Here is a 25,912-nt window from a genome sequence, read left to right as displayed (position 1 = left end):
TTACATTTGAGCTTTGGGCTTTCGACTCTCGCTGGGTGTTAAAATAAATGAGGAGCATTTAAAGCCAAATCCCCATGGCTAACTTCATCCAGAGTCCGAATCCGAATCGGAATCGATATATGAGCCTTGTATTCCACCCCTCCCTTCTTCCTATTTTTCTGTTTCCTGGGAAATCCGATTCCTGTCAAGCTTTCCCTTAATTGGCAGCATTTATCAAAAAATTTCACAGCTATGTGGCTGGTAAATTCTGCATAAATTCTAGAGAGGTGGTTGGGCTCAAATCGAAGGCAAAGTGTGTGTGGCATAAGTCCTTAGACAAATACATCTGCACCAGAACGTGTCCAAGTAGGAGAAGCCCAGGAATCAGGTCGCAAGTTCCACTTTCCCTTGACTTGGAGCTCCTTTGTGTTCCCCGTTTGATGTGTTATGTGTGGGACAAGAAAAGTGGGAAAATGGTAGGTTGTGCGAAAGTGGAAAGTTTATAGAGCGCATTTCACTTGACCTGTTTGGAGGATTGAGTTCCTAGAGAGCGAACGGAAGCGGCAAATGGGATGGAAAATGTTGGAGGAGTGCATAAAGTTTGCTTAATATTTCCATTGTAGGCCAAGGCAAATATAACATAATAGTTGAGGTTATGGATCGAACTGAGAACATATCCCCCTAATTGACCCTCCCCTCCAATTAATTATCTCCCATTATGAGCTGGGATCAACACTCGATTGCATTTGAGGCGCTTTAATCGCTGCTCAACCGCAAATTTCCTCCATTCCCCTGCAATTGCACTTCCGGTTCAATTGGCCAACCTCGAAAACGGAAGGATATTGCGCCTACTGCACAAATTGGGGGCGTGGCCAGTTGCTGTTCCTGGTGTATTGTTAATGAAAAGGCAGTGTAGTCGGGCTTTTCCTCCCTTTTCCTCTTGCACTTGCACAAATGAATAAATTATTGATATCAAAGAAATCACTTCGATGTGGAACTTGGTTCTGAAAAAGGGGGAAGTCCAACATATTCCGCAAAAATGCAAATATTGAAGCAGTTATGAATGTGAGTGCTTCCTTGAATGCCCGGCATTAATTTGCCCACCAACCACATGAGGATTAAAGGGGGGAAATGCGTTCTGGAATTTATAGAGAGCAAGTATCCCCAACTGATTCCTGTTTTCGCACTCTTTGGCATATTTAAAGTGTGTGCAAATCACGGCTATGGGAATTAGCAGGTGGTTTAATAGGGAAAAGTGTGGAGGAAAGCGGTGCATGGGAATTTCATTTGGTCAGCTGCTCTATTTTTGGCCCTGCTGTTTGCCAATTTTGTCGGACGGGCAAACAGCAGGGCCAAAGGATTAAGGCCTTCATATGAGGCAGCACATATGAGATATCATGCGGGCTTGCATTTAAATTGGAATCAGATAAAAGGTGAAATAGCAAGGGTTTTAGGAGGGCAGTAATGGTTTTACCAGCAGAACTGTTTACCTGGTAGCAAGGTGATATGGTTTTTAAATTTTGAAAAATACTTTACCTCCTTAAAAGTGTGTTTAATCCCTATCAATGTTGGTCAGACATGGTAATTAAAGCGATGGTAGGTAAAGGGATTTAAAATGTCAATTGAAGCGAAGTAATCTTTATTGAGTGAAGGAGAAGCTACCGAACAAAGCACAGTTTTCAATCTGCAGTCGCCACAAGAGGAGAGGACGATGCAGGACATCCTGCCAAGGCAACCACGAGCTATTCACGTCACAAACAGGAGCAGGACAAACAGCGCAGACAGCCGACAAGGACGATAATCAACTGGTAAACAGCCGCAGAGTCCACCGACCAATCTCCTCCTCCTTCAAGGACCTCTCTCTTCGCTCCACTGCACCAGCAATTAAATTTCCCTGATTCAGTAATTGCGTCAAGAACGGACAACGAAATCTGCCACGCCCCATTAGGGCCGCCCTCAAGTTCTTGGTTTCCTATTAAAATATCATAAATTAAGCAGGGGGAATTCGTTTTATCCTTTTTTAACTTTTTCTATCCCCAGAAAACATTTTTGGTGCCAATAAAGTGTTCTTTGATTGCTGTTTGTTGTGAGGAGCGAAAAGAAACGCATCTGCAGACTGTTTTTCATCCATTTTTATTGCATTTTCATACTCCCAATTGTTAATTAATTTCCTCTTCTTCTGCTTTTCCTCTCCGTTTTCTTTTGGCTGTGTTTTTGTGGTTCTGTTTGGTTAATTGTCTTTTTGCAGCTGCATTTCGCTTGCCAAAGGAAAATATTTTCAAACTGTTTGCACTCAGCTGATGAACTCTTTAAAGATTCAGTCAATGCTTAAACATGAAAATGATTTGGCCAAGGGCAGTCCTTTCTTTTCCTCCCTCCTTGAATTCCTGATTCTGGCAGCCTTGAAACAGGATTTTCCTTTATATTTTGTCATAAATTGTAAATCAACTCGGGAACCGCAGTGAAATCACAAGATGAGTCATAAACTTCCGAAAGACAAACATAAAAACGGGGAAAACACGAATTCCATTTTGATATTTATGAAATGAAAAAAAGAGTTTCCCAGGACGTAATATTTTAAATCTAAGTGAAATTTACCAGATTAAATAAAGTTTAGAGAATAAGGGTTTTCTAAGTGTACAATATTTTGCTGTTTTAATTTTTCTCTTCGGTTTTCTCCTCCAAATATTTTGGTAACCTTTTGGCCACTTTTTCCTATTCATTAATCAACTCCTCATCCCTCTTTTCCACACTCGTCACTCCCCAAAGTTCAATCGGAGCAGAAGGAAATTTTGATATATTACTAGGGGAAAACTCCCCTTGATTATTTCTTTAATTAAAGCCCAGAAAACTCACATCCCGCTGAGAGGAGAAAAGTGGCGGAAATTTAATAAAAATGTCACAGCTGAGCTGTGCGAAAGGACCTTCTCGCTCTCGTTTTCAATTTCCCCAAGGACCAGGGCAACCTCCCACGATAATTATGAAATGGAAGTCATTTTTTCAGCTGTCGCCGGGCGAAGTTTTTCCAGCTGCGAACTGACCACTGGGAAAGCTTTAAGGTGGGAAATGAGGAAAAGAGCAGAATGAAAAGATGTGAGTGAGTGATTTGCATGATGATACTTCCCTTCCACCAACCACATGAATAAATTCGAATGGCCAATTTTGGACAAACTTTGTGGCCTGCGGAGGGAGTTCCTGGGAACTTGGTGGTTTACACGTGGTGCCAATGTCATCCCGGCAACATTCTGACAATTTGTGGAAAACAAATAGGAAAAGCAAGATGAAAACTCTTCCCTGCTGAATTATTCATAAATATGCAACGCATTTCCATCTGGGTTTAGGTTGTGTGGAATATTCGCCTAAAACCAATGACAGGCCAGGGAAAATGCGAATACATTTAGTCATTCAAGAATATCCTGCGAAGGTGAGCTTGACATTGAACACTCTTTGGCTTTGGAAAAAATGAAAGACATTTTCCTGATATTTACTGAGTCCTTGGGCTATGCAAATCGGACGAAGTCAGTTGGAAAGGGATATCCATTAATGGGATTATGTTTGTCATAATATAATGTAATTGGGGATGTGGATAGCTTCTCTAGCATTTCAAATGTATATGCAATCCTAGTGTCCATTGTAAAAACTATTTGAAGGTTCTGTTTAGTTTCTCCTTTTAAAACCCGCATTATAATTCATTCTACCATCTAATTTCCCTTCCTCGCATTTTATATTGTCGGATTTATCCAAAAACCAAACTGTTTTCCCTCCACCCATTTTCCTTTCCCCTCTTCTTTCCTCTTTTTTTCTCTTCACAGCCGTTTTATGGTTTTGCACTTAGCAATTAACGAGTTTACTTTTTTTAGTGCTACTCCCAGTGCCCGCATCAAGTGGACATATCCTTCTCCACTCCTCTCACCACTTTCCCCACTTTCTCCCAACCTTTCCACTCTTTTCTGAACCCCCTTCCTCCACTCTTTACCACCCAAAAACACCTCCCAGTTGGCTCGTTGCTCTCAATTAGAGTGTCACTTCCGTTTGGAATTTAGTTCGCTGCTGGACAAATTTACCTATGTGCAGGTTCCATCACCTCCGCTTTTCCTCCCCTCTTCTCCCTACCCCTCCTAAGCCACCCTCTGCTTTTCCACCCACTTTTCCGCCTTTTCCGGCTGCCATAAAAACGGAACTCGGACACGAACTGCATTGCGGTCTTTTCCTCTTCGGGGGATGCTTAATGGAAACAGGATAAGGACGTGGATGTGGATGCGGATCTGGATCTGGACTCCGACTTGGAATCCTCTTTGGGTTCATTTGATAAATTATTGCAGCTCAGAGAGTTGTTAATTTAGAAGAGAAATGTGAAGGGTTCCACTGAAGTTCAAGGTCCGAGAAAGAATCTCGCCTCCCAATTCGCTTGAATAACTTTCGTCCTTTGAAATTGCCTTTTGAACTTCATTAAATTATGTTCGCAGACCAAAAGGAAACTTCTCACCATTTTCTCCTGAGTTCTGACTACAAAGTAAAGTACATTATTCTTGCGAGTTTTCCACCTTTCTTGGACCTCTTTTTCCATTCTCTTATTATTTGCTTTCTTTGCGGAAAATGCAGCGGAAATTATTTCTAAATAAAAACTGCAGAGCAAAGAAAATGGAAAAATGTCAAAGAAATTTAAAAAGTGGAAAGGAAGTTGAATGTTGGGAGAAGTCAGGAAATATTGCAGTGAAGCCTCAAATTGAATTGGTGTCGAGAAATCGAAAAATACAAACAGGTGGGAAAACAAAATTTGAAAAGGTGAAAGAAAGAATGAGAGAAGCTTTTCTCCGGAATATCTTTCATTTCCGGAAAAGATTTCAAACACATGTAGCTCCTCACCTTTCACTAGCCTTTCCACTTAAATTTTCTTTGCGGTTTGCCGTTGGGCTTTTTATCTTCCTTTTCTCTCCCCCTGGTTCCTTAGCAGGAAGTTAACATTAATTATAGGAAAAGTGCCTGGGAACACATTTTCACATCATTAAAAATTATTTATGTGGGCCAAGGCAGGGATAACAGGAAGCCAAGGATACAATTTAAACAGAATTAATGTCTGTCTTCGCCTGTCTCGCCCTTCAAATATGGTATAACAAGAAAGGCTTCTCAGAATTATGAATTATCTGCCAAGAGTTTGCGAATCTTCAGGATCGTTTTGTCCATTTCATTGCGATTTGCATAATTCGTTGCGAATTTTGTGGCCACCGTTTAACGAGCCAAACAATTTGTCAGCGGACAGCCTCGAATTATTCATGGGTAGCCAAAAAGACAAAAGGCAGGACAGGTGTGAAAGGTGTGAAAGGTGGGGAAACTCTGCCTGTGGGGCAATCAACTTTTGAGTCTATGAATTTGTAATTGGCAAGAAGACCAAAGTTAAATGGAATGGAAGCAGACGAGAATGTAATTCCAAGGAAAGGAAGGGGGGATGGTGAAAAGTGTGTGGATAAATGTCTGGTATTCTTTGATAGGTGAGTGGAGTTATTCATAATCTGAATTGCTATAAAAAAGAAGAAAATAGTGGCCAGGTATGTTGGTATGGGTTAAATTTTTACATGGGTAAGTCCGCTAACCGCTTAATAAAGTACATTATTATTTACGAGCTTAAAAACTTACACGTTGTAATGCTATATTTGTAAAACAAATTGCAGTCGAATATTATTATTTGTAAAGTAACGATACAATCGGAAAAGGGTGTACATATACATATACATATTACCAGTTAGGAAAATAATTTCCGAATTAATTGGAAAATACGCAAAACTAACAGAAATAAGAGGAGTATCAGGGGAAAGGAACATTTAATTTGCGGTCATCGGTAAATAATTTATAGCTGCTGCAGTAACCACTTCCACCCCGAATTCCCCCCTTTCCCTGATGAAATATCTGTTACCCCAATTTCCAGAACTGAGCTATTTAATCAACAAATTATACAGGCAAACAATGTGGGCGGCTGAAGCGGGTGGGGGCGTGGCATTGGGCAATGACAATTGAAAATGACAACGTGGAAAATAGAAATGACAGCTTTAATTTCGCTGATAATAGTGAATCCTGTGATGAAGTTCTGGTGATGGATACAAATGAAAACGAAGCGCATATTGTGCCCCAGGCCTTTCAATTTAATTTGATCGATTTCGTTGTCACGACTCGAATTTCGTTTCGGCATATTTGGCAACTTTTCAGATAGATTTTTCTGTCGCTTTACCAATGCTTTTCACAGAATTTTCTGTCAAAATTCTTTTAGCCGATTTCCCAATTTGGCTGCGGGTTTTGTTTGCTTTGCTATCGATTATTATGTGGTCTGAGCTGATCAAACGAAGAAAAAATAGGAGAATAAATTGAAGAGAGACCTCATTAATTTCACAATGATTTTATAATATTTTCATGCTCATTGGCAGAATTACAACTTTCGATACTAATGAGGTCTTATTCTTTATCTCTAAGCGAAGGTTACGAATTTCTCTTTAAGCTTTGAATAATTTTCTTAGGGCAGTCGGCATCTCAATCCACGAATTCTTAGGGATTCCAAGGATGCCCATCATCTCAACCATCTCCATCATCCCCTTGATCATCACCATCCTCATCGATGAATTCGCACGTGACCCAATGCCACACACTCCCCTTCTCCTCGATTTCCCCCAATCCTTCGCTGGGAAAACAAAGGAGTCGGGAAATGTCAACAAACACAAGCGGAGAAATCGTGAGCAGGATAAGAGAAGAGCGAGACGGGTATAGGAGAAAAGCGAGTGAAAGAGAGGGTCTTAAGTCAATTCGCCAAGTGAATATTTTGTGTCGCTTTCGTATTTTGCATGCGTACTTTCCAATCCCACTGTCAATATGCTAAGGCAGAGAAAGAGATGGGGATAACAAAGGGAAAGAGACAGACACACACATGTTGGCTTTTCCCGAATTCTCTTCTCACGTAACCGTAAACCATTTCGAGGCCAAAAGCGAAAAAACGATAAAAAGCGAAGACGAGACAAAGCATGAACTACAAATTTTGCATGGGAGATGAGAGATGCCAGGACCACGCCCCCTCTAGGCCTCCTCCCCTTTTCCACCCAAGGAGAAAGGCGACTTTATTTCGGGCAATTCTTTTTTGAGGGAAATATTGCGACGATGGAGAAAGCAGACCAGAATTGAGATGCACGCGACATTTCAACGAAATTAAAAGAAGGCAAAATGCTAAGAATGTCCTTAGGAAAAGTCAGAAAACGAGAAACCATCGAGCTTGCCAATTTAATTCGTTTCTGAATTCCAAATTTGCCAGTTTTCTGGCTTGTGGCCAAAATCATTTACAATATTTATTGGGGCAACGAGAGAAGATGGGGAGGAAAACTTGGCCAAGAAAAAGTAGAGCAAATCGGGTGGGATGACGGAGTTTGAGGGGATAAAATTAATATGGAATATGGAAACATTCAAATACAAATTCGAATACGAATGGGAAGTCAAGCGAATTAAGAATCAAATAAGGGAAAATGCCAATAATTCAAAAGTCAGTTTCATATTTATAAGCCCATGAACTAATTCCTATTAAACAGAAGCGGAAAACTTGATTTTCTGGCATCTTAGAATGTATTACAGGCCTGTCTTTATTCTACTAGGCCATATGAAATGCATGAAACTACAATATCCGCACCCAAAAGCCGTGGTCAACACCCTAGTTTCTTGCCTCACGCATTCCATTAAAAAGGTACAAAGGTTTCACTTAAGTTCATTTGAAAACTTTTACCCGAAGTACAGAAAACTAAAATGGTAGTGAAACCAAAGTAAAAACTAATTTGGATCCTAAAAGAAGACAGACTATTTTAACTTCCCCCATAAGTTCCTCCTTCCCTTTTCACCTGAACAGATTGTTTCGGCCGGAGGCAGTTGCTCAGGATTGGGATTCCTTAAGTTATGTGAGGAGAACGGAGGAAGTGGAAGTGGAAGTGAGCCACATAATTCCTGGACAACTGACAAATTTGAAACTTGCACCGCGAAATTACGCGGACTGATGAGCAAAGTTGGTCCACAGAGACATTCGACATTCTCCGTTTGCAGTCACATTCATAGAGAAGAGAAATTACCAACAGAGAAGTGGAGAGAGCGAGGGAGATGGACAGCTGGGAAGTGAGGAAGAGGGCTTCTCTATAGAGGGCTGCTCAAGTATCGTGTAAATGGCAACAATTTCTGGTGAGTGAGCAGCATATTTTGAATACCTTCCGCATTAAAGTACATTATGCACCGGGAAAATATCCTATTTTGTTTTATTGAAATATATTATGATCCGCCTAAAATTGATATTTATTATTCTTTTTGTTGCGTATTTACTAATCTTGCGTATTTAGGCTAAATGCGCCTCGCATTATTTAAATTTTTATTCTTTCAAATTTATTTCGCCACAGACTCATAATTTAATACAACTTTTTCTGTGGCATCTCCCCCTCTCTTTCTATCTCTTCGTCCATCTCTTTCATTTTGTGTTAATATGTGTGTGTGTTTTAATGTGTGTTACTTTCCTCTTGGCGGAAATTTTAGCTTCCTTTTTTGTGGCTTTTTTGGTGCTTTCAAATTATTCGGTGGTTGAAAATAAGTCAAAGGGAACAAGGGAGAATCTCCCCATATCGCCCTCTCTTTTACCCCGATCTCCCTGTCTTTTTCTCCCCAGCTTAGTTCCCTTGTCTCACTTCCATCGCTGTAAGCCAAACGCACAGCATACAAAAGCAATTACGATGGGTGCTCCACTGACTGAGGCCTTAAATGGGTCCTACGTCCCAGCTCCTCGCTTTCCCCTTTCCCCTCTCACTCGGAAAACGCGAGACACAAAGTCAAGGGATTGACAGATGCCCCGCCCCCTTTTCTCCTTTTCCCGCCCCTTCAGTCGCTTCAATATGTCAAAGCAAGAGGAAAATCACTGCAGGACCTACGGAAGTTTTCCTCGCCAGAATTGTGGTTAAACTGAAAGCTGGGAAAAGGGAAGGGGAAAGTCTCGCCAATGCAAACAATGGAAAACTGCTGCCCTTCTCCCCCCTGTTTCACTCATTCACTCTGCCTGCATTTCATAATTAAACAGAAGTGGAAGTTTTCCTTTTTATTTGGGGAACTGCCACAAATCTGTTGCCTGGGAAAACTGTGACACGGCCTCAAATCGGAGGGGAGGAAAACCCATTTAAAAAAGTTAAAATAAATCGGAATGGAAGTGGGCAAAATTTACTGCCGACTTTGTTTTCATTTATCGCGAACTTTTCTTTTTTTCCCCCATCTAAGCTGCAGTCTTTCCTTGTCTCCGAGTCCTTTTCTTTGTGTCTTGCGTGGGAAATGAGGGAAAGCGATACAAATCATGACAAGTGACCCAGAAGCAAAACAAAACTGAACTCGGATCTAAGCTGCTTAGCGAAGAATCAAAAGAAGTCTTTGGAAATTTAAGGCAATTTCTCAAAGGTGCTTCAAATTTTATTTACGTTGAGATATACAAATTCTAAAAATAAACATTTTTAAGCGTTTGCCCCCTCCAATTTGATCCACTTCTGCAATTAAACACAAACAAATACTTAAACTAAAAATAAATTTAATTTCCTGAAAAACTTCAGTCATCTCACAATGCTGAAAATATGATGCCAGGCAAATGAAAATATTTATTTACGAACAACTCAGTGAAGGACCGAAAACTTTGGCTTACAATCAAACTAAAAGTTACTAATTTTTTTGGGCAAGCCAAATACCAAACTTTTTACGAAGGAAAAGGATAAGCCAAAATATTAAATACAATTACCAAATTAATTTACATGACTGCAGGACTTGAAAAACAATTAAAAAGTTAGCAAAGTTTGAGCCCAAACAAGCAAAGATAAAACCAACTAAAAATCAGAAGTTTGCCAATAAATCGAAATGTTTTTAGACCAACTAATCCTGAATTCTTTATATCCCTTTGTTTGTTCAGATATTTCAATCGAATATTCCGTTTGCTTTGCGGATTCCTGGAACCGCAACGGTTTGTTTGTTGAGCAGTTTTCCCCGCGGTTTTCCTACTTTTGCCAAACGCATTTCCTAGGGAAATATATTTGAAAATGGCGCAGTTTTCCCTTCTGCTTATCTGTTGATTCATCTTCTTCGTTGTCTCTCCTATTCTGTGGTAAACAAATTAACAGAAATGTTGTACAATGTTCTTCGAGAGATAGATGGAGAGAAAAGTTTTCCTGCCACACAAATCAATTAAAAGTTTGCCAACGCTCACACAAAGCTCTTCAATCTTCCATCTTCATCAGACTTTAAAGGGAATCTCTTTTTTCCAGAAGAGGGATCTGCACCCATGAATCAGGATGTTATTCAAGCATCTCCTACATATATATTTAATTGCAATTCGAGCATTGATTGATGACAGGCTCAGATCGGCTCATCCTTATTCCCCGATAAACATTTCTAATTGATATTTAAATTGAGACTTTTGTTTCCAGCTTCCGCAAGGCAAACAAACTCCAAGAAGTTTGCCAGCCCCCAAACCAAATAAATTTAAATTCGGGTGTCCTGGGTGGATTACCTCCCACTTTTCCTCGCATTTTAAATGTGTGAGTCGTTGACATGGATAATCAGAATTTCGACCACGCACGGAGGACTGTCTACGAACTGCGGACTAAGGACTACTGACCTCCCCCAAATTGTGGCTCTCAAAGGATGTTGGACTCGAAATTATGGCAACAGAGTGTGGGAAATGGCGAAGGAAAAGCGAGAGCGAGAGCTTTCCCCGAGAATTATCTGGAGTTTGCATCCCAACATTGAGAGTGTGTTACTGGCAACATGTTGACAAAGTCTGGCAACATTTGATGACGAGGAAAACAGGCAGCATCCTTCGTCCTTTGGCTCTCCCTTCACTTCTCCCTTTTTATTGATTTCTCGTTCTGTTTTGGCTTCGATTTGAGGTTGGAAAACGAGAAAGAATCGGAGGGTGGGTGGCAGATGAATTTCTGGGTCAATTGCTTTCGGGTTGCCTATTTTGCCCATCTGTTCGTGTTTGTTGGTGACACTTTTCGAGGTTCCCCTCACGTAACCACAGACATTCAACTTCAAAGGGGGCAACCATATGCCGCTCTTTAAACCAATTACGAACTTGGCCCACACGACAAACACTTAATTGGTTTAAAGGCCTTGACACAAAGTTTTCACTGGCAATTTGTGATGGTTGCACATTTCCATTTGGAACTACTGACATGCCACGCCCACTTGAATGCAGGGCCCACAAAATTTATTTGTTTTGGCATGGGAGGAAATTGGATGGAATTCTGCGAACAAAGCCAAAAATTAATGAGCGGATGCAGGTCAAAGTGCATGCATTCCCCTTCTGCCCCTTTTTCCACCCTTTTCTCCACCTAACCCCGATCATCGCAACCTCCTTTTTTGATAGATGATGCTGCCTGATTCTGTGCCTGGCACCCGTTTAAAATTCCGCTCACGCAGGACTTCAGCTTGGATCCCAATCCCCTTGCCCCTGCTCCTCATCCCAACTGTGGTCCTGCTCCTGGCGTCGTCCTTCAGCAACGCGTTGCGGTTGCCATGGGCGGAGCAACAGGGCTTCAAATCGGGGGAGTGGGGGGAAAGCCAGGTGCAGTTGCAATTTGGGGCTCGGTTCGGTTTACATTGTCAGCACTTTCATTATTGCCCGCATTTTGGACCCAAAAGAGGTAAAAGGGAGGAGGATAGCGAGGGGGCGTGGCCGTGCAGCTGAGTTCAGTTGATTGGAGAGCATTTTTCCACGCTACTCGCTAAAGTTCCGATGAGGCAGCAAACAAAGCATTTTTCAAGTGTTTTCAGTCATTTTCCGATATGCGGTGAAGGGCAACTAAATGGAGATGAAATCTGAGAGGGCTAAAGCAATTGCAAGGCTCTGCCTCGCCAGAGGAATTTAAGGATGTACTTACTTGATTAAGTTAGTTCAAGGTAATTTCTTAAAATTGCCATAGCGACTTGGATAAATTTATTGAAATTTTAAATCAACTTACTATGTTGTGTAATAAAGAAGATTAAAAATCAATATCAATTACAATTTAAATAAGTCATGTAACAACTTACAATTTGTTACTGACTTTACAAATTTCTCTTTTTTTGCCCTATTTCATTTTCACAAAAATTTCAGACTCTCAGCTCCTCTTTAAATAGTATTTCCCATCTCCTTCCCTGCTTAAAATTCCATTACTCATACGCAGCGTTGTTCGCTCTCGTCTCCTCCGCTTGTCTTTTTTATCCGACAGGGGAAATGCTTTTAGTTCCGCTTTCAGAATTTTTAATGAGTTCACAGTGCGAGACAAGTTCGGACACAGATTATAGAAATGTTTTCCCTTTACTTTTAAGCCGGTCAAGGTTTCTTTCTGACCTTGAACTTACACATGAAGAAACTCGAATGGAAGCCGCAATGAGAAACTAAGGCATTTTGTTTCCTCTTTGCTCTGAAATGAGGGCATTCCACCACTTGCTAATCCTTCCTTTAACACATTTCTTTGCCTTGTTTAAATTTCGGAATTCCTTTTGACCTACAAATGCAAATGGAAACACTCGGATAAAGTGAAAAATTCTTGAGCTATTTCACCCACTCCAAGCCGCTGTTTTGCCGGGCAATAAAGAGTTTCCTCACGATCTTCTCCTGACCCCAATGCATCACAAGTTGAGGTTCTTCTCTTCACCCAAATGGAGATAAACTCACTCCCCTTCATCTTGGGTCACTTCAATTTGAATGTTTCGCCTTGTTTGAGATGCTAATGCTGCGGGGAACACGAATATCTAAGTTGTCGGGAACAGAGAGGTTAACCGAGGGCCAGAAGGAAAGTCAAGTCACAGCCACCTCCTCTGTTATACACTCTCAATTGTGCGACAGTTGAACACTCGGAAATGGTTCGAAGGTGTTGCATGATTTATGGACGGATGAGGATGAGGATGAGAATGCAGATAAAGGAAGGGTTCAGAGGTGGAGGAGATGCACTTGCTGCTGCTGTTTATGTTGCAGGTGGTTAACAATAGCGAACTGGAAGAGGGCAACCAACTCGAAGGAGTCATCATTTGCATACGGATAACACAGCTCTCTTCCCTTCCTCCGATTCTCCAGTGAGCTACTTGTCGCGACCCTCCGCTCAACAATCCGGGCCATTCGATAGAGACATCTGCCATACACCCAACCAACCCAGCCACATTGTTCAGTGGGCGCCCATTGAGGCATGCATAAAATATGTTACAGGCAACCGACCATGCCCTCTTTACGGAAAGGGGTGTTCGATCCTGGGCGATGCCATCCTGCCATCAATAAATTCGTTTAAATCTTCGCTTCGTTCAATTAAAAGAGGAAAACAAAATAAACCGAAAACACGTCGCCAGAAATGAAGGAAATTTAATTGGCGAGGAGTAAGGATATGTAAACTGAAATGTCATCCGTGATGAAAAACAGGAAGGATATTCCATGGCGGCAGTGGGGAATCGATCTGAGCTGCCATAATGAAGAAATAAAAGTTTCGATTTACTCAAGGTGAAAGGGTAAAGTGGATGAGTGTGTAAGTGAGGGGAAAACCCAGAAGACCAACTGTTGCAATAAAATCATCCTTGGGATCGGGATTCCTCCTTCCATAACTTGTGGCTGAATGTTAATTAAATGCAATTTCAGCGCAAGTTGAAAGTTTTCAACGGACCACTGTTGGAGTACTTAAAGTGGGTAGCAAAAGAGGCAAGAAGGGGAAAAGTTGCACAGAGTTAATAACTCTACTTGATTTTCATTGTAAATTGCATTTTCTTTTATGTTCTCCCTTTGATTTACTTTGGAATTTCTTGACCTTTTTCCTTTGAGGTACGAATTACCTTTAGTGACTTCAACAAATCAGGAGTGTGCCCCTAAAAAATCCCGTAATGGCATCTTCCAATAAAAATTCCTTTCCAGATCACCTTTTTCTCATTTTCATCACTTTCAAAGAAATAATTCACGGGAATGCTTAATGAAACTAATGTCCAAAGTGAAATTGTAGTCTTATCTGCAGGCGCTGAAGAGAGTGATTCATTAACGAAATCAATGGGAGCCGGTGGCGTATGAGTAATTTTAATCCGATCTTATTTCTCATTACTTCGAGTGCCATGTTAAATTCCCTTCTAAGTTTCAGTTTTCACTTGCTAATGTGTGAAGCGGTTCCTAATTAATTTTGTATGACTACGCAAATGAAGAGAATTCAGAATGGAGTTCCTGGTGGGAATCCGAGGATGGCAAGTCATGTGAACTAATGATAAACACTCTCGACAGGGATGTGTGGAAATGGGATGGAAAACTAAGGAAATGAGAAGGCTCAGATAACACACAACTTCAGACCGGAAGTGGGAGTTGGTAGAAAATGGAGGAAAGAGCAGGAAGTGCAAAGGACATCATCCGATTGCAGTTGTTCAGTAAATAAATCCAAATTTTGTATTACGAAGTCGAATATTATGGCACAAGCTTTTATTGAGAGTGAAGTGCAGTTAATATTATGACAGGTTGAAGGTGTATAATAGTATGTAGAGAGAGAGATTCAAGTCTTTTCATTTCAATATCAGACAATGTAAAATTTTTTTTTTGGGCTAATGAGGCATTCAAATCGAACACAATCAATATGGTTTTAGACAATTAAGAGGAAACCAAATGAAATTACTGGGAAATATAAACAAAGTTAACAAGGGAAATCTGAACAATCATAAGTGCAAAATTAAGCTGTCAATTATCAATATGTTTTATTTCAACATGGAACTTTTTTGATTCTGTGCTCTGAATGAAATTGTGGCAAACTTTGCATAGGAAAAACCGGTTGAGCTTTGCCAAATGAGACGGAGGAAAATATAAGAAAAAGGGCAGAAAAGCAAGCAAAGCAAATGCAGAGAACATGCCGAACTGCCGCAATTTGTTGCAAAAACAATGAAAGTTTTCTTTGCAGAAAAGGAAATGCAACAAAGTAAAAGGAAGGGAACTGCAGCTTGGGAAATATTTAAATCCTTTGCCCTCTATGTTTTTCTCTCCTTTAGTTTCAACTGCAATCAGCCACACCCCCAGTTATTTACCACCCACTTTGATGACGCTTAATAAAAACCCACAGAAAAATAGAGAAAAATGTTGGGAAATGAGGGGGAAAAGTTCATGTTTTTTCTTGTCAACTCTTTCTTTAGCTGACTTAAAAAGAGAAGAAGCGGAAAATGTGGGCGATGAAAGAGGTTACGAATGGGGAAAGGAGTAAGCGAAGAAGTAAGGACACTTGCTGCCTGCATTTGCGTTGTTTACATCTGGGTAGTGACTTTTATTGCCTCCCATTTCGATTTGCATTTCAGGGCAGGACTGAATGCCAGCTAATTGAAAGTAGGGCAAAATGTGGACACAAATCAGGGATTATAGAAAAGGGAGTAAAACTGATTTAAGAGACCCCTGGCGATGGAATATTCATTGAAAAACTTCCACTCCAAAAATCTTTGGGATAACATTTCCCATATAAAAGAAACGAAAGGATTCCCTAGTCGCTTAGTTTCTACTGCCTCATTTTCATTCTCGCCACATTGAGCAGCAGTTCTGAATGTGAGACCATAAAACTAAGTGCTCCCTTTCAGGTTCTCTCCCTGCTCAGTTCCTATATCCTATATTTTCCTTCCAAATTCACAGCCTGTGCCTTCCTGAATCCTTTCATTTCATGTTTAGCCAAAGGGAAACGCAACAGAAAAGAAAATGCGGCTAGACAAGAACAAGAAAAGGGAAAAAACCACAACTAGAATGCGAAAGAGAGAGGAACAGAGGGGTAGAAAGAGAGGGGTGACAGGACAGCAGTCAACATTTGCTGACTTAGCTGCAATTATGGCAGATATCTTTATGAACTTGATGTCAGCACAAACTCACACTGAGACACATCCTCCGACACATGGCATACACACACTCACACACACTCACATGGCTATATCAGAGTAGATAGGGACATTAGTCTACTGAATGGAGGAAAGCTGAGGGTTAAAAGGCCAAACGGGGCATGGAAAGTGAAGATGAAAACTGCAGTTGGAAAATCATCGGCAAGAGGTTTTAAAAATGCTGGAGTGTTTTGAAGAGTGTGGAATCTTCTTTTAGTTTTCCATAGATGATCTGGGAATCAACTTTAAGGCTCCTCATTTGTTATAAGGGAAAACAATGCTGCGACTTAAATTGTAATATAATATGAACAACTAGAAGATTTACAATTTGTTAATTATTTACATAACATTTAAATGTTTGACAAATATTAAATGTTTATTAAAGACTATATTAAAAGAAAAATTCAAATTTTCAGAATTTAAGTTAACATATTTCTCTTATTTATGTTTTTTTTCATTTACTAAAAACATGGATATTTTCCAGCACGCACTTAAAGCCCTCGCATCATAATTAATATTACTTTGTTGTTGAATTTCCGGGTGCCACTTTCAACTGAAAACGTGTCCACGACGAAAAACCACACGAATTTCCGCCAGAGGACAGCAAAAAGCAGAAGTTAATTGTTCAAATATTTCCAGAGCACACATGCACACCCTTTGACCCCCACGCCCTCATTCCTTTTGTATTTTCCTCCCCTTAAACAATGGGAAAAGGCAGACTGAAATCGGAACACTGATTTCCTTTTTCAAAAAACTCGCTCCCAAATAATTAACGGCGCAGTTAAACATGCAAGCATTTTTGTTATTAATTTATAGGGTAAATAAGGGAAAATGGGGAAAATCCTGTTCCATTGTTGCACTTTTTGCACGCATTTCAGGATGGCTTGCCGGCGAATTTTCCATCACTATTTCGTCGCTTTTAATTCGAGACTCAATAAAAATCATGGACAATTCATTTCCAGTTTCATTGCGTTCCCATTTGGCGGAATTTTATTCCTCTTTAAGAGTCTTCCAAGAGAACGATGAAATTCCCTGTCGTAAAATTAAATTTCTCTGCAATTAATTCCGATCTCCCTTTCTCTTTGGTGGAAAAGTTTGCTGGAATTTTTATCGCTGACCCGGAATGACCTTCGCATCGATTTCATTGCCTCCCCCCTCTCTACTATTTTATTTTCTTTTAATTTATTTATCTTTTTCGGAGATGTTCTCCTTGAAGTTGATTTTATGCTCCGCTCACTCTGTCTCTGTCTTTGTCTATCTACCTCTCTCTTTCCCTTCGACTGCCACTTGTTTTTGGTCGCTTTTCTTGTCGCCATTGAATTGTGTTTAAATTAATGCGGAGAGGATGGGGTAGGAGATTCGATTTCTGTTTATCTTCAGCAATTTCAACTAAAACTGGAATGAATTTTCCTTCAAATTTATTGCTCCGGAAATTAAAGAAAGTTTACGAAAGAAAATGGCTTCGGGGAATGTAGTAACAAGAATAATATTACGATGGATAACAGTGAAGAAAGCTAACATTCGGTTTTACCATTGAGGACCCCATTAAATTATTATTTATTGGCTTTAATCTAGAAAAATTAAATTATTAGAATCAACTCAGCAGAAAACCAGTAATGATCAATGATTGTTAATATTTATAATCCATTTATTGACCTCCTCAAAGGCCTTTGCCATATGAACTTCACCCGGGAGTTGAGAGAATCGTAAAACTTTCATAAAAAGAACAACAGTCTGAAGTTTTCTCCGAGGAGGATTTTCTATTATGTCGCTGCGTTTTCATTGCTGATTTTTATCACGGGCCACATTGAAAATTTACGAGTTTTCACAGCGCATAAATTCTGCGCCGTTTGCCAATTTTTATTATCTGCAAAATACTTTATGCGCATCTGAGGAATATTCGAGAGTAGGGAGCATCTAATGGAAACATGAACCCAAATTGAGACACTTTGCATAGACCAAAGCAATCATCATACCCTCGACTGAAGTCGGGAAACTTCTCCAGGGAAAAACGCGGAAAATGAGTCAAGAAGTACTGATAAAAGGTGAAAAATGCACTTAGCTGGGGGAAAAGCAGAAAATACTAAGCGTAACTTATTATGGAGGATGGAGGAAGGGAAAGCCCAGGAAAAGAAAACTTTCCGCGGAAACTTCAGTTGCATGTGTTGCATACTTTGTGGCGCTCCAAAGAAAGCATGAGAAATGAGCAAAGGGAAAATGGAAAACATTGCGAAATTTCATCCCCAAGTAAACGGGAAAAACAAATTTTTAATGTCCCTCATAGGAGAGGAAAAATAGGAAAAAGTTTCTTCTCCGATTGCGATGCAAAATGTTGTCACTTTGTATCCTGACAGCCAGGATCATCAATCGCTGCTCTCTTTTCCTCTGTCACCAAAGGATCCCTCAACAAAAACTTAAGAAAGAGAAGACTTTTTTGTGCCAATAAATTTTCAATTTCCGTCCTGAAATTTGCAATTTATTTTACTGCAGCAAGCTAATTTCACCAAACTCACAACACTTTGCTTTTTTGTAAGTCACTTTCAGGGAGTTTCCCAAGGTGCAGTTTTCCACACAAGAGCTTATCGAGAAACATAAATACCCAGCAAATTGCATTGTCTGCTCCCAGGATTGCACTTTATTAGATAAGCAAAATAAAAGGTAAACATCTGCCGGGATTCCCTGCAATCCTTTGACAAGTAAACAACTGGAAAAGTTCGCCCTCCAATTTTCCCCATAAATCAGGGCATTTTCTCTCAATGGGGCTGTCAGCAATTTGATTTGATTTGCAGACCCTACGAAAATATTTCATAAATATTTACTCACAGTTTTTCCTCGATTTTGAAGCACTTTTTCTGGTTTTTCCTCCTTATCGCAGAGCGAATATTTGCAACTGTGAAAATATTTTCGCGCTTTCCGTTTGTTTTTCTCCTGCTACTTTGTAGTGCAAATATTTTCCACCATTTTTTCCCCTCATTTGCCTGAGTGGGCGTGTCCGAAATGGGCGTGGCTGCTTGTTTTCCTTTGATGTGCTAAATTCGTGCACCGATTGCATTTGAAATGAGATTTGATCGCCTTGAAATCAGGAGAAGTTAACTTGAAATGAGGTTATGAAAAAAAGGGATTGGAAGGCCCTTAGTTTGCATACTTAACTCTCGGAGCAGAGATTCTTACTTGCTTTCCCCCTTTGGGACAATATCCATTTGATTTTAACGACTTGCCAGCAAAGTTTCCCCACAGGCAACTCGAATCCTTTTCCAAGTGAAACATTAAACTTTGCCCCATCAGAGAAATAGGGATAACAATAACATGGCGAAGGATATCGCAGACGCGAAAGGCAGTCAGGATAATGGCCAAACAAGACATGACAGCAATGAGAGAAAACATTTTCAATAATCCCAAGGAAAGAGTTAAAGGCGCGACTTTTTTGTAGCACTTTGTTTCCTTTTTTGGGGCATTACAAAAATATATTTTCATGGCCCATTATAAGCTTTGAATCACTTAGCAAATGCTTAACCAAACCAAAATGCCAAACAGTAAGAAAAAGAAAGGGCATTTCAGGCAGCCATGACCACTCTTTACCCAGTCTGTGTGACTCCTAATAGAATTTGTCTAATTAACTCATTCTGGGTTTGTTCTTTAACACCCACTTCCTATTTCCTTTTTTTAATACCCTTTTGGAGGGATTCTGCCAGCTCCGTTTGAACTTGGTAAAGGGAATCCTTTAGAGCCTCTAATTATGCCAGTTGGCTAAAAATGCGAGTTGCGTTGCCTAATTGCAGGCGACTGGTTCGAAGGCGGCTCACGTGGCGTATGCGCAACTTGGGAGAACTTTCACGTTTTTGCCTTTTAGGTGTTGTTTCTTGGCGCTTTATTTTTAATGAAATCACGCACGTTCCTTGGGGGAAGAAAAGAGGAACGGGAAGCAAAGAAAATACGTGGAGAACAAGGAGGAATGCCGCCAAATTGTGCGTTTGACGCTTGAACTCTGCGTTTAATCAGCGATTAAGTTAGGGGTGAAAGGCATAATATAGAGGGTGGATTTACCACACAATGAAGAGTGGAATCTGCAGTAACTTCTCCCACAATTATAATGTCCTTGTCTCCTTGTTCGTCTGCAATCGTTATGTGGTTTCCAAGTGCCTCCAAAGATGAGGAGAACTTAATTCAACGGAAACGCAAATCCACAATTGTCGACCATTTTGTGCTTAATTAAGCTCGAACTACAAATGGTTAAAGTCAGTTTTGCTCACAGTTGAGAAGTCATGCAAATTGGATGAGCCGCAGGACGTCCAAACACCTGAAAGGATCCTCGCAAAACTGCATTGTGCCCTTCGGTTTACTCCCAGTTTGTTTGCTGTGGTCAGCAATTAAAAATTCAAACTACAGTTGTGCCGAGAAGTGTTTCACTAATTCTGATTGCATACTGTGTAGCGAATGTCCCCGAAGGACCCACAAAGGACACCCCGAGGATGCGGCTGAGTTGCTCTCAATTGTTATGAAAATGCGGTTTGATAATGGAATGAATCTGCTTAGCAGTTTACAAGCAAGAGAACAGGGAAAGTACTGAATATTAACTAAAATTTGTTTGGGCAGCAATTTAATTCGGACTTAGCCTTAGACTCTTTATACTTGGACAGGGGATTTTAAAGGTAGTCAAAACCTCGATTCCCAAAAGAGGAAATGCTGAACAAAACATCTCCTCTGTTGTTTTTCGCAATCTGCCAAAACCAAACTTTAAGGCGTGGCTAAACAGTAGCTCCAATAAAAAGGGGGAAAAAGAAAGAATTTTCCAGGGAAAGCCAGTTACAGGTGACAGCTGCTAAAAGTTTAAAAGCTAACATAACTGCGAAAGGGGAAGGGAATTGCAAAAGTGTTAACTTTGCAACAGTGTCAGAAACTGCAGGCGCATCGGGAAAACAAGTTCAAACCATTGGAAAGTTTTTTGGGAAAGGTAAAAATATTTCCAAGCAACTGCCATTTCGATAAAGAAATTAAGTGCAACAATGCGGATACAATTTAATATTTTCTAGTCATTTGCCTGATAATACACTTCACCCTTAAATTTCAGCCACAAAGTCCCTATCCTATGCATAATTAATTTTCTTATCTGGCTGGCGGTCATTTTCCTATCAGCACTCAGTGTTCGCTTGGCTCCGATGGCTAATTTCTGTGCCACAAATTATTCCGAGTTGAACTTCAATAATGTTACAACCGAAACGCGAACGCCGCTTTCGCCAGAGTTTGGCCCACTACACCCTGAAGGCGACCCTTTATGGATCTTGGGTGCTCGGACTTTTTCCATTCACCTTTGACCCCAGGAAACGGCAACTGCATCGTTCCAAGTGGCTTTTGGCATATGGCTTGATCCTGAACATAAGTCTGATGGTCTTGTCTTTGTTACCGGAAACAGATGATCACAATACCGTGAAGGTGGAGGTGTTTGAGCGTAATCCCTTGGTGAAGCAATTCGAACAACTCGTGGAGGCTATAGGCTTCGTTACCACTGTGGTGACCCATCTGCGACTTTTCTGGAAAAGCAAGGAGTTGGTTGCGATTCTCAATGAGCTCCTGGTGCTGGAAAACCGTCACTTTAGTAAGCTAATCCTTGCAGATTGTTTTCAATCCGATAGGTATGTGATCCACAAGGGTATTGTGATAATCCTGGAGCTCGGTTCCTCCTTGGTGTTATACTTTGGAGTCCCCGAGAGTAAGTCCGCTGTGCAGGAGGCTTTCTGCATCTACATTGTCCAGCTGGAAGTTCTCATGGTGGTGATGCACTTTCACCTGTTGATGATCTTTATTTATCGCTATATATGGATAATCAACGGACAGCTTTTGGAGATGGCCAGTCGGTTGAGAGGAGGTGGAAGTGTGGATCCTGAGCGAGTGCGGCTGCTCCTTTGGCTATATGGTCGCATTCTGGACCTTAATAATCGCATCGCCTACATTTACGACATCCAGATAACTCTTTTTATGGCTACCCTGTTCTCAGCCAACATTATTGTGGGCCATGTCCTCGTCATCTTTTGGACCAACATCAATAGATTCTCGCTTTTAGCCACGGTTCTGCTCTTTCCACAAGCATTAATCATCAACTTTTGGGATCTTTGGCAGGGCATCGCCACTTGCGATTTAGTCGAGACTACAAGCAGAAAAACCTCAATGATCTTAAAGTTATTCAACGATATTGAAGGAATGGACACCGAACTGGAAAGAAAAGTAAGCTGATATATATTTACGACTGAAACCTAGCTGATTTACCTTTTTTTTACTCCTAGATATCTGATTTTACTTTATTCTGCAGCCATCGCAGGCTAAGAATTCGTCACTGTGGATTGTTCTATATAAACTACGAGATGGGCTTCCACATGATCATCACCAACATTTTATATGTGCTTTTCCTGGTACAATTCGATTATATGAATTTAAAATTCAAATCAGATGATTGATAGAATGAAGATCTATTAACAAAAATGACTTTTATTTTTCCAGTTAAAACGAATATTCACAAAAAAATTAAAACCCAAATAAATCGATTCAATAAAAATGTTAGCAATCATAGAAAAATAGTATATTTCTTCATTTACCAGGGAGTTTTTCCATTACTCTTTTATTTTCTGCTTCTCCTTTATTCATATTCAATTCATTCATATACATTCCCTGTTCGCCACCATAGTAATAACTCTAAAAGGGTTTTATAGATTGGTTAACTTTCATAGCCATCAGTACTTTGTTAAGTGGTTTATTATTGTTCCGGACTTTCCCTTGCTTTTACATACATTCCATATGTCTTCAGTTAATTGAACCATTTCATTTTCCTCTCGTACTCGAAAATGTTTGGATCACGTCGCGAATTCTGTCCACATTTGGTGTGGTTCATCCTAAAAGCAGATCTTTATGGATCTTGGATATTTGGACTGTTCCCCTTTACCTTTGATTCCCGAAGAAAACAACTGAGATGCTCACGATGGCTTCGACTGTATGGTTTGATAGCGAATTATTCCTTTATGTGCCTTATATTTTACATGGGTAGGGAAAATATGAAGTTGCACAAACTGGACGCCTTTGAACGGAATCCGCTGCTGGAGAGGATAAACATGATAATTGGACTATTGAGTGTATTTTCGGCTACTGTGATGCACTTTATGAACTTTTGGGGAAGCAAAAGAGTTGAAGAGATTGCAAATGAGTTAATAGCCTTGGAGTATCACTCTGACGGTCTGAATCTAAAGAACTGCCCCAAATTCAACTGCTTTGTGATTCAAAAGTCGATGACTATGATGGGACAGTTTTTATCATTCTTGACGGTAAACTATGGAATGCCTGGAAATAATTATGCCATGTACTTGGTGATTCTGAGCGGCCTAATGCAAATATCCCTCAATCTAAATATCATGCATTGTTTTTTTGGGATCCTGTTGATCTATCGATATGCCTGGATGATGAACGAACAACTTTTGGGTCTCGTAAGACAATTGAAATTGGATCCAACATCAGACTCATCAAGGACTAGAAACTTTCTTTCCCTATACACCCGCCTTTTGGAGCTTAATAAGAAACTAGTGGCGGCCTATGAATATCAAATCACACTTATTTTAACAGGTGGTTTAGCTGGCAATATTGTGATCATCTATTTTTTGATTGTGTTTGGAGTCAGCATGAAAAAAAAGTCGATATTCCTGATAGTCTTTCCGCAGACCTTGTTCATAAATATTTGGGACTTTTGGTTGACCATTGCCGTATGTGATCTTACTGAAAGAGCCGGTAAGAAAACCGCAACTATACTGAAACTATTTACCGATCTTGAGCTTAAAGATGCGGAACTAGAGAAAAGTGTGAGTATGTACTTATGAAAGTTTATATAAAAAATAATAATATTCCCTCTCCAACAGTTGAAGGAATTCGCATGGCTGTGCAGTCACCGAAAATTTAGGTTTCAATTGTGTGGACTCTTTTCAGTAAATTATAAGATGGGTTTCCAAATGATCATTACTAGCTATCTATATTTGCTCTATTTAGTTCAGTTTGATTATATGAATTTGTAGAATGGGCTTGACTTGAAAATAACTAAATAAATAAAACTTTGTTTTTAAAATCAGTGTCATCTAGCGTGTTCTTATTGTTCTTATTGCCATTTCAGTGGCTTTAAAAATTTGATTTTTACTTTTTGTTATAATTATAATAATATAAATTTTTACAATTTTAATATAATATATAATGCGAACTGCGAGAAAATATATCAGCAAATGCCAATTTGTTAAATTTATTAGCATAAATTGTTTTGAAAGATGTCCTTCTTACTTATGTATTACTTATGTATTTATACAAATTTAAAGCATCGGACGTTATTATTTAAGTTAGGAGTGACGTTTTGAAAATATAATCAAATCCTTCTATTGGAATAATAGCAATTAACTAATATGTGGCAATGGCAAGGCTTTTTCTATACTGCTAAAAATATTTCCAAGGTTGACGATATGTTAAACTTCTACTTAATAAAATTAGTTCATGAATGGTTCATTTTGTGATGAGTTGTTTGTTAATTAACCCGTTTTCAAAGCGCATTTTATCTTGTGTTGTTACTTATCATCCATTAATACCTTAATAAATTGACTTTTTATTGATTTTCAGCAATGGTGGCCATTTGCCAGGCACAGAGTCAACAGTCACATAGCGATGTTCCGACCTCAGTGTGGTTTTCGACAAATGTTAGTCTACTTTATCCTAAATTCTATTCTCTACAGTTCCTGGCTGCTTGGCATATTTCCATTTAAGTATGAGCCTAAGACCAGAAGATTACGTCGCTCCAAGTGGATAATCGTCTTTGGAATTGCCCTGAGTTCTAGCCTGATTTTCCTCATGTTGAAACACGATGGAGAGGCCCAGGAAGGAGAGGAGAAGTTGGATGTATTTCAGCGGAATTTTGTACTGGATCAAATTAGTTTGCTATTGGGAATTGTCGGAGTGCTGACCATATGTGCCATGTATGTGCGAACCTTCTGGAGAAGCAGAAATCTGGAGGAGATATACAACGAGCTGTTGATACTGGAAGTGAAATACTTTGGCTCTGATTTTGTGGAGTGCCGCAAATTCGATAGTTTTGTGATCCAAAAGGGATTCCTCATTGTCGGAGGAGTGGCTTCCACATGGCTGGTGCACCTCGGAATGCCCAATCAAACGATGCCAATAATGAATGTCTTGGTAATTTCGTTGGTCAAGTTCGGAACCGTTCTCCTTTCCATACACTTTCATCTTGGGCTGGCCTTCATCTACCGATTTGTATGGCTCATTAACAGAGAACTCCTCGACATGGCTAACTATTTAAGGGTCAATCCTTCGGCTAGCTTCTCCAGAGTTCGACTTCTCCTCAAGCTCTACTGCAAACTGGTGGATCTCTATGGAAGACTAACCGATTGCTATGACTATCAGACGGCCCTGATGATGGTTCTCTATCTGGCAGCCAACATCATACTTTCTTTCTATATGATCGTCTACACAATCAGCTTGAGCCAGATGTCCATATTCGTAATGCTGATCATGTTTCCTCTGGCACTGCTCAAAAATTTTCTAGACTTTTGGATGAGCATTGCCGTATGTGATTTGGTGGAAAAAACTGGCAGACAAACTTCAATGATTTTAAAGTTATTCAATGACATTGAGAATATGAATAAGGAGCTAGAGAGAAGTGTAAGTAGAGTTATATATGTAGTTACAAAAGTCATTCCAATTATACTATTTTTCTCTTAGATATCAAACTTTGCCTTATACTGCAGCCATTGCAGATTCAAATTCCTTTACTGTGGACTGTTTCATGTGAATCGTGAGATGGGTTTCGAAATGCTCGTCACAAGCGTTCTGTACCTGCTCTTCTTGGTGCAGTTTGACTTTATGAACTTGTGATTCCCCAGGCTTTCAATTAGTGGGGATTTTCTCAAGAGCTGTCACTAAGTTTGCCAGGCAGACACAGTCGAGAGATGCAATATTAAGCAGGTGACATCATGGCAATAAAGGCTGAATCACTGGCCCTACAAACTGTTGTCGTCAAGTGAATAAGGCGAAT

The 25,912-nt window shown here is 40.0% G+C and overlaps 3 protein-coding genes across 3 annotated transcripts; all 3 read left to right on the top strand.

Moving 5' to 3' along the window:
• The first annotated feature begins 21,054 nt into the window (after window positions 1–21,054).
• Window positions 21,055–22,301, top strand: LOC108052410 (putative gustatory receptor 22a). The gene is made up of 2 exons (XM_017134810.2): window positions 21,055–22,071; window positions 22,131–22,301. The coding sequence occupies exons 1-2, from the start codon at window positions 21,055–21,057 to the stop codon at window positions 22,299–22,301; spliced, it is 1,188 nt and encodes a 395-aa protein (XP_016990299.2).
• A 384-nt stretch (window positions 22,302–22,685) lies between these two features.
• LOC108052434 (putative gustatory receptor 22b) lies at window positions 22,686–23,897 on the top strand. The gene is made up of 2 exons (XM_017134826.2): window positions 22,686–23,687; window positions 23,745–23,897. Exons 1-2 carry the CDS (start codon window positions 22,686–22,688, stop codon window positions 23,895–23,897), a joined length of 1,155 nt encoding a protein of 384 aa, XP_016990315.2.
• A 631-nt stretch (window positions 23,898–24,528) lies between these two features.
• On the top strand, window positions 24,529–25,912 carry LOC108052422 (putative gustatory receptor 22d). The gene is made up of 2 exons (XM_017134820.2): window positions 24,529–25,539; window positions 25,600–25,912. Exons 1-2 carry the CDS (start codon window positions 24,529–24,531, stop codon window positions 25,750–25,752), a joined length of 1,164 nt encoding a protein of 387 aa, XP_016990309.1. The 3' UTR covers window positions 25,753–25,912.

This window comes from Drosophila rhopaloa, unplaced genomic scaffold (assembly GCF_018152115.1).
Source record: "Drosophila rhopaloa isolate 14029-0021.01 unplaced genomic scaffold, ASM1815211v1 contig_2, whole genome shotgun sequence".
In the NCBI taxonomy this organism is placed as follows: Eukaryota; Metazoa; Arthropoda; class Insecta; order Diptera; family Drosophilidae; genus Drosophila; species Drosophila rhopaloa.
Note: the sequence above shows the minus strand (reverse complement) of the source record. Positions and strands in the feature narration are given on the sequence as shown.

Bases quoted from the DNA above. Each gene is read 5' to 3' on its own strand.
- LOC108052410 (XM_017134810.2), top strand. From the start codon at position 21,055: ATGTTACAACCGAAACGCGAACGCCGCTTTCGCCAGAGTTTGGCCCAC. The intron at 22,072-22,130 runs GTAAGCTGATAT...TTTTACTCCTAG, and splicing joins ACACCGAACTGGAAAGAAAA to ATATCTGATTTTACTTTATT.
- LOC108052434 (XM_017134826.2), top strand. From the start codon at position 22,686: ATGTTTGGATCACGTCGCGAATTCTGTCCACATTTGGTGTGGTTCATC. The intron at 23,688-23,744 runs GTGAGTATGTAC...CCTCTCCAACAG, and splicing joins ATGCGGAACTAGAGAAAAGT to TTGAAGGAATTCGCATGGCT.
- LOC108052422 (XM_017134820.2), top strand. From the start codon at position 24,529: ATGTTCCGACCTCAGTGTGGTTTTCGACAAATGTTAGTCTACTTTATC. The intron at 25,540-25,599 runs GTAAGTAGAGTT...TTTTTCTCTTAG, and splicing joins ATAAGGAGCTAGAGAGAAGT to ATATCAAACTTTGCCTTATA.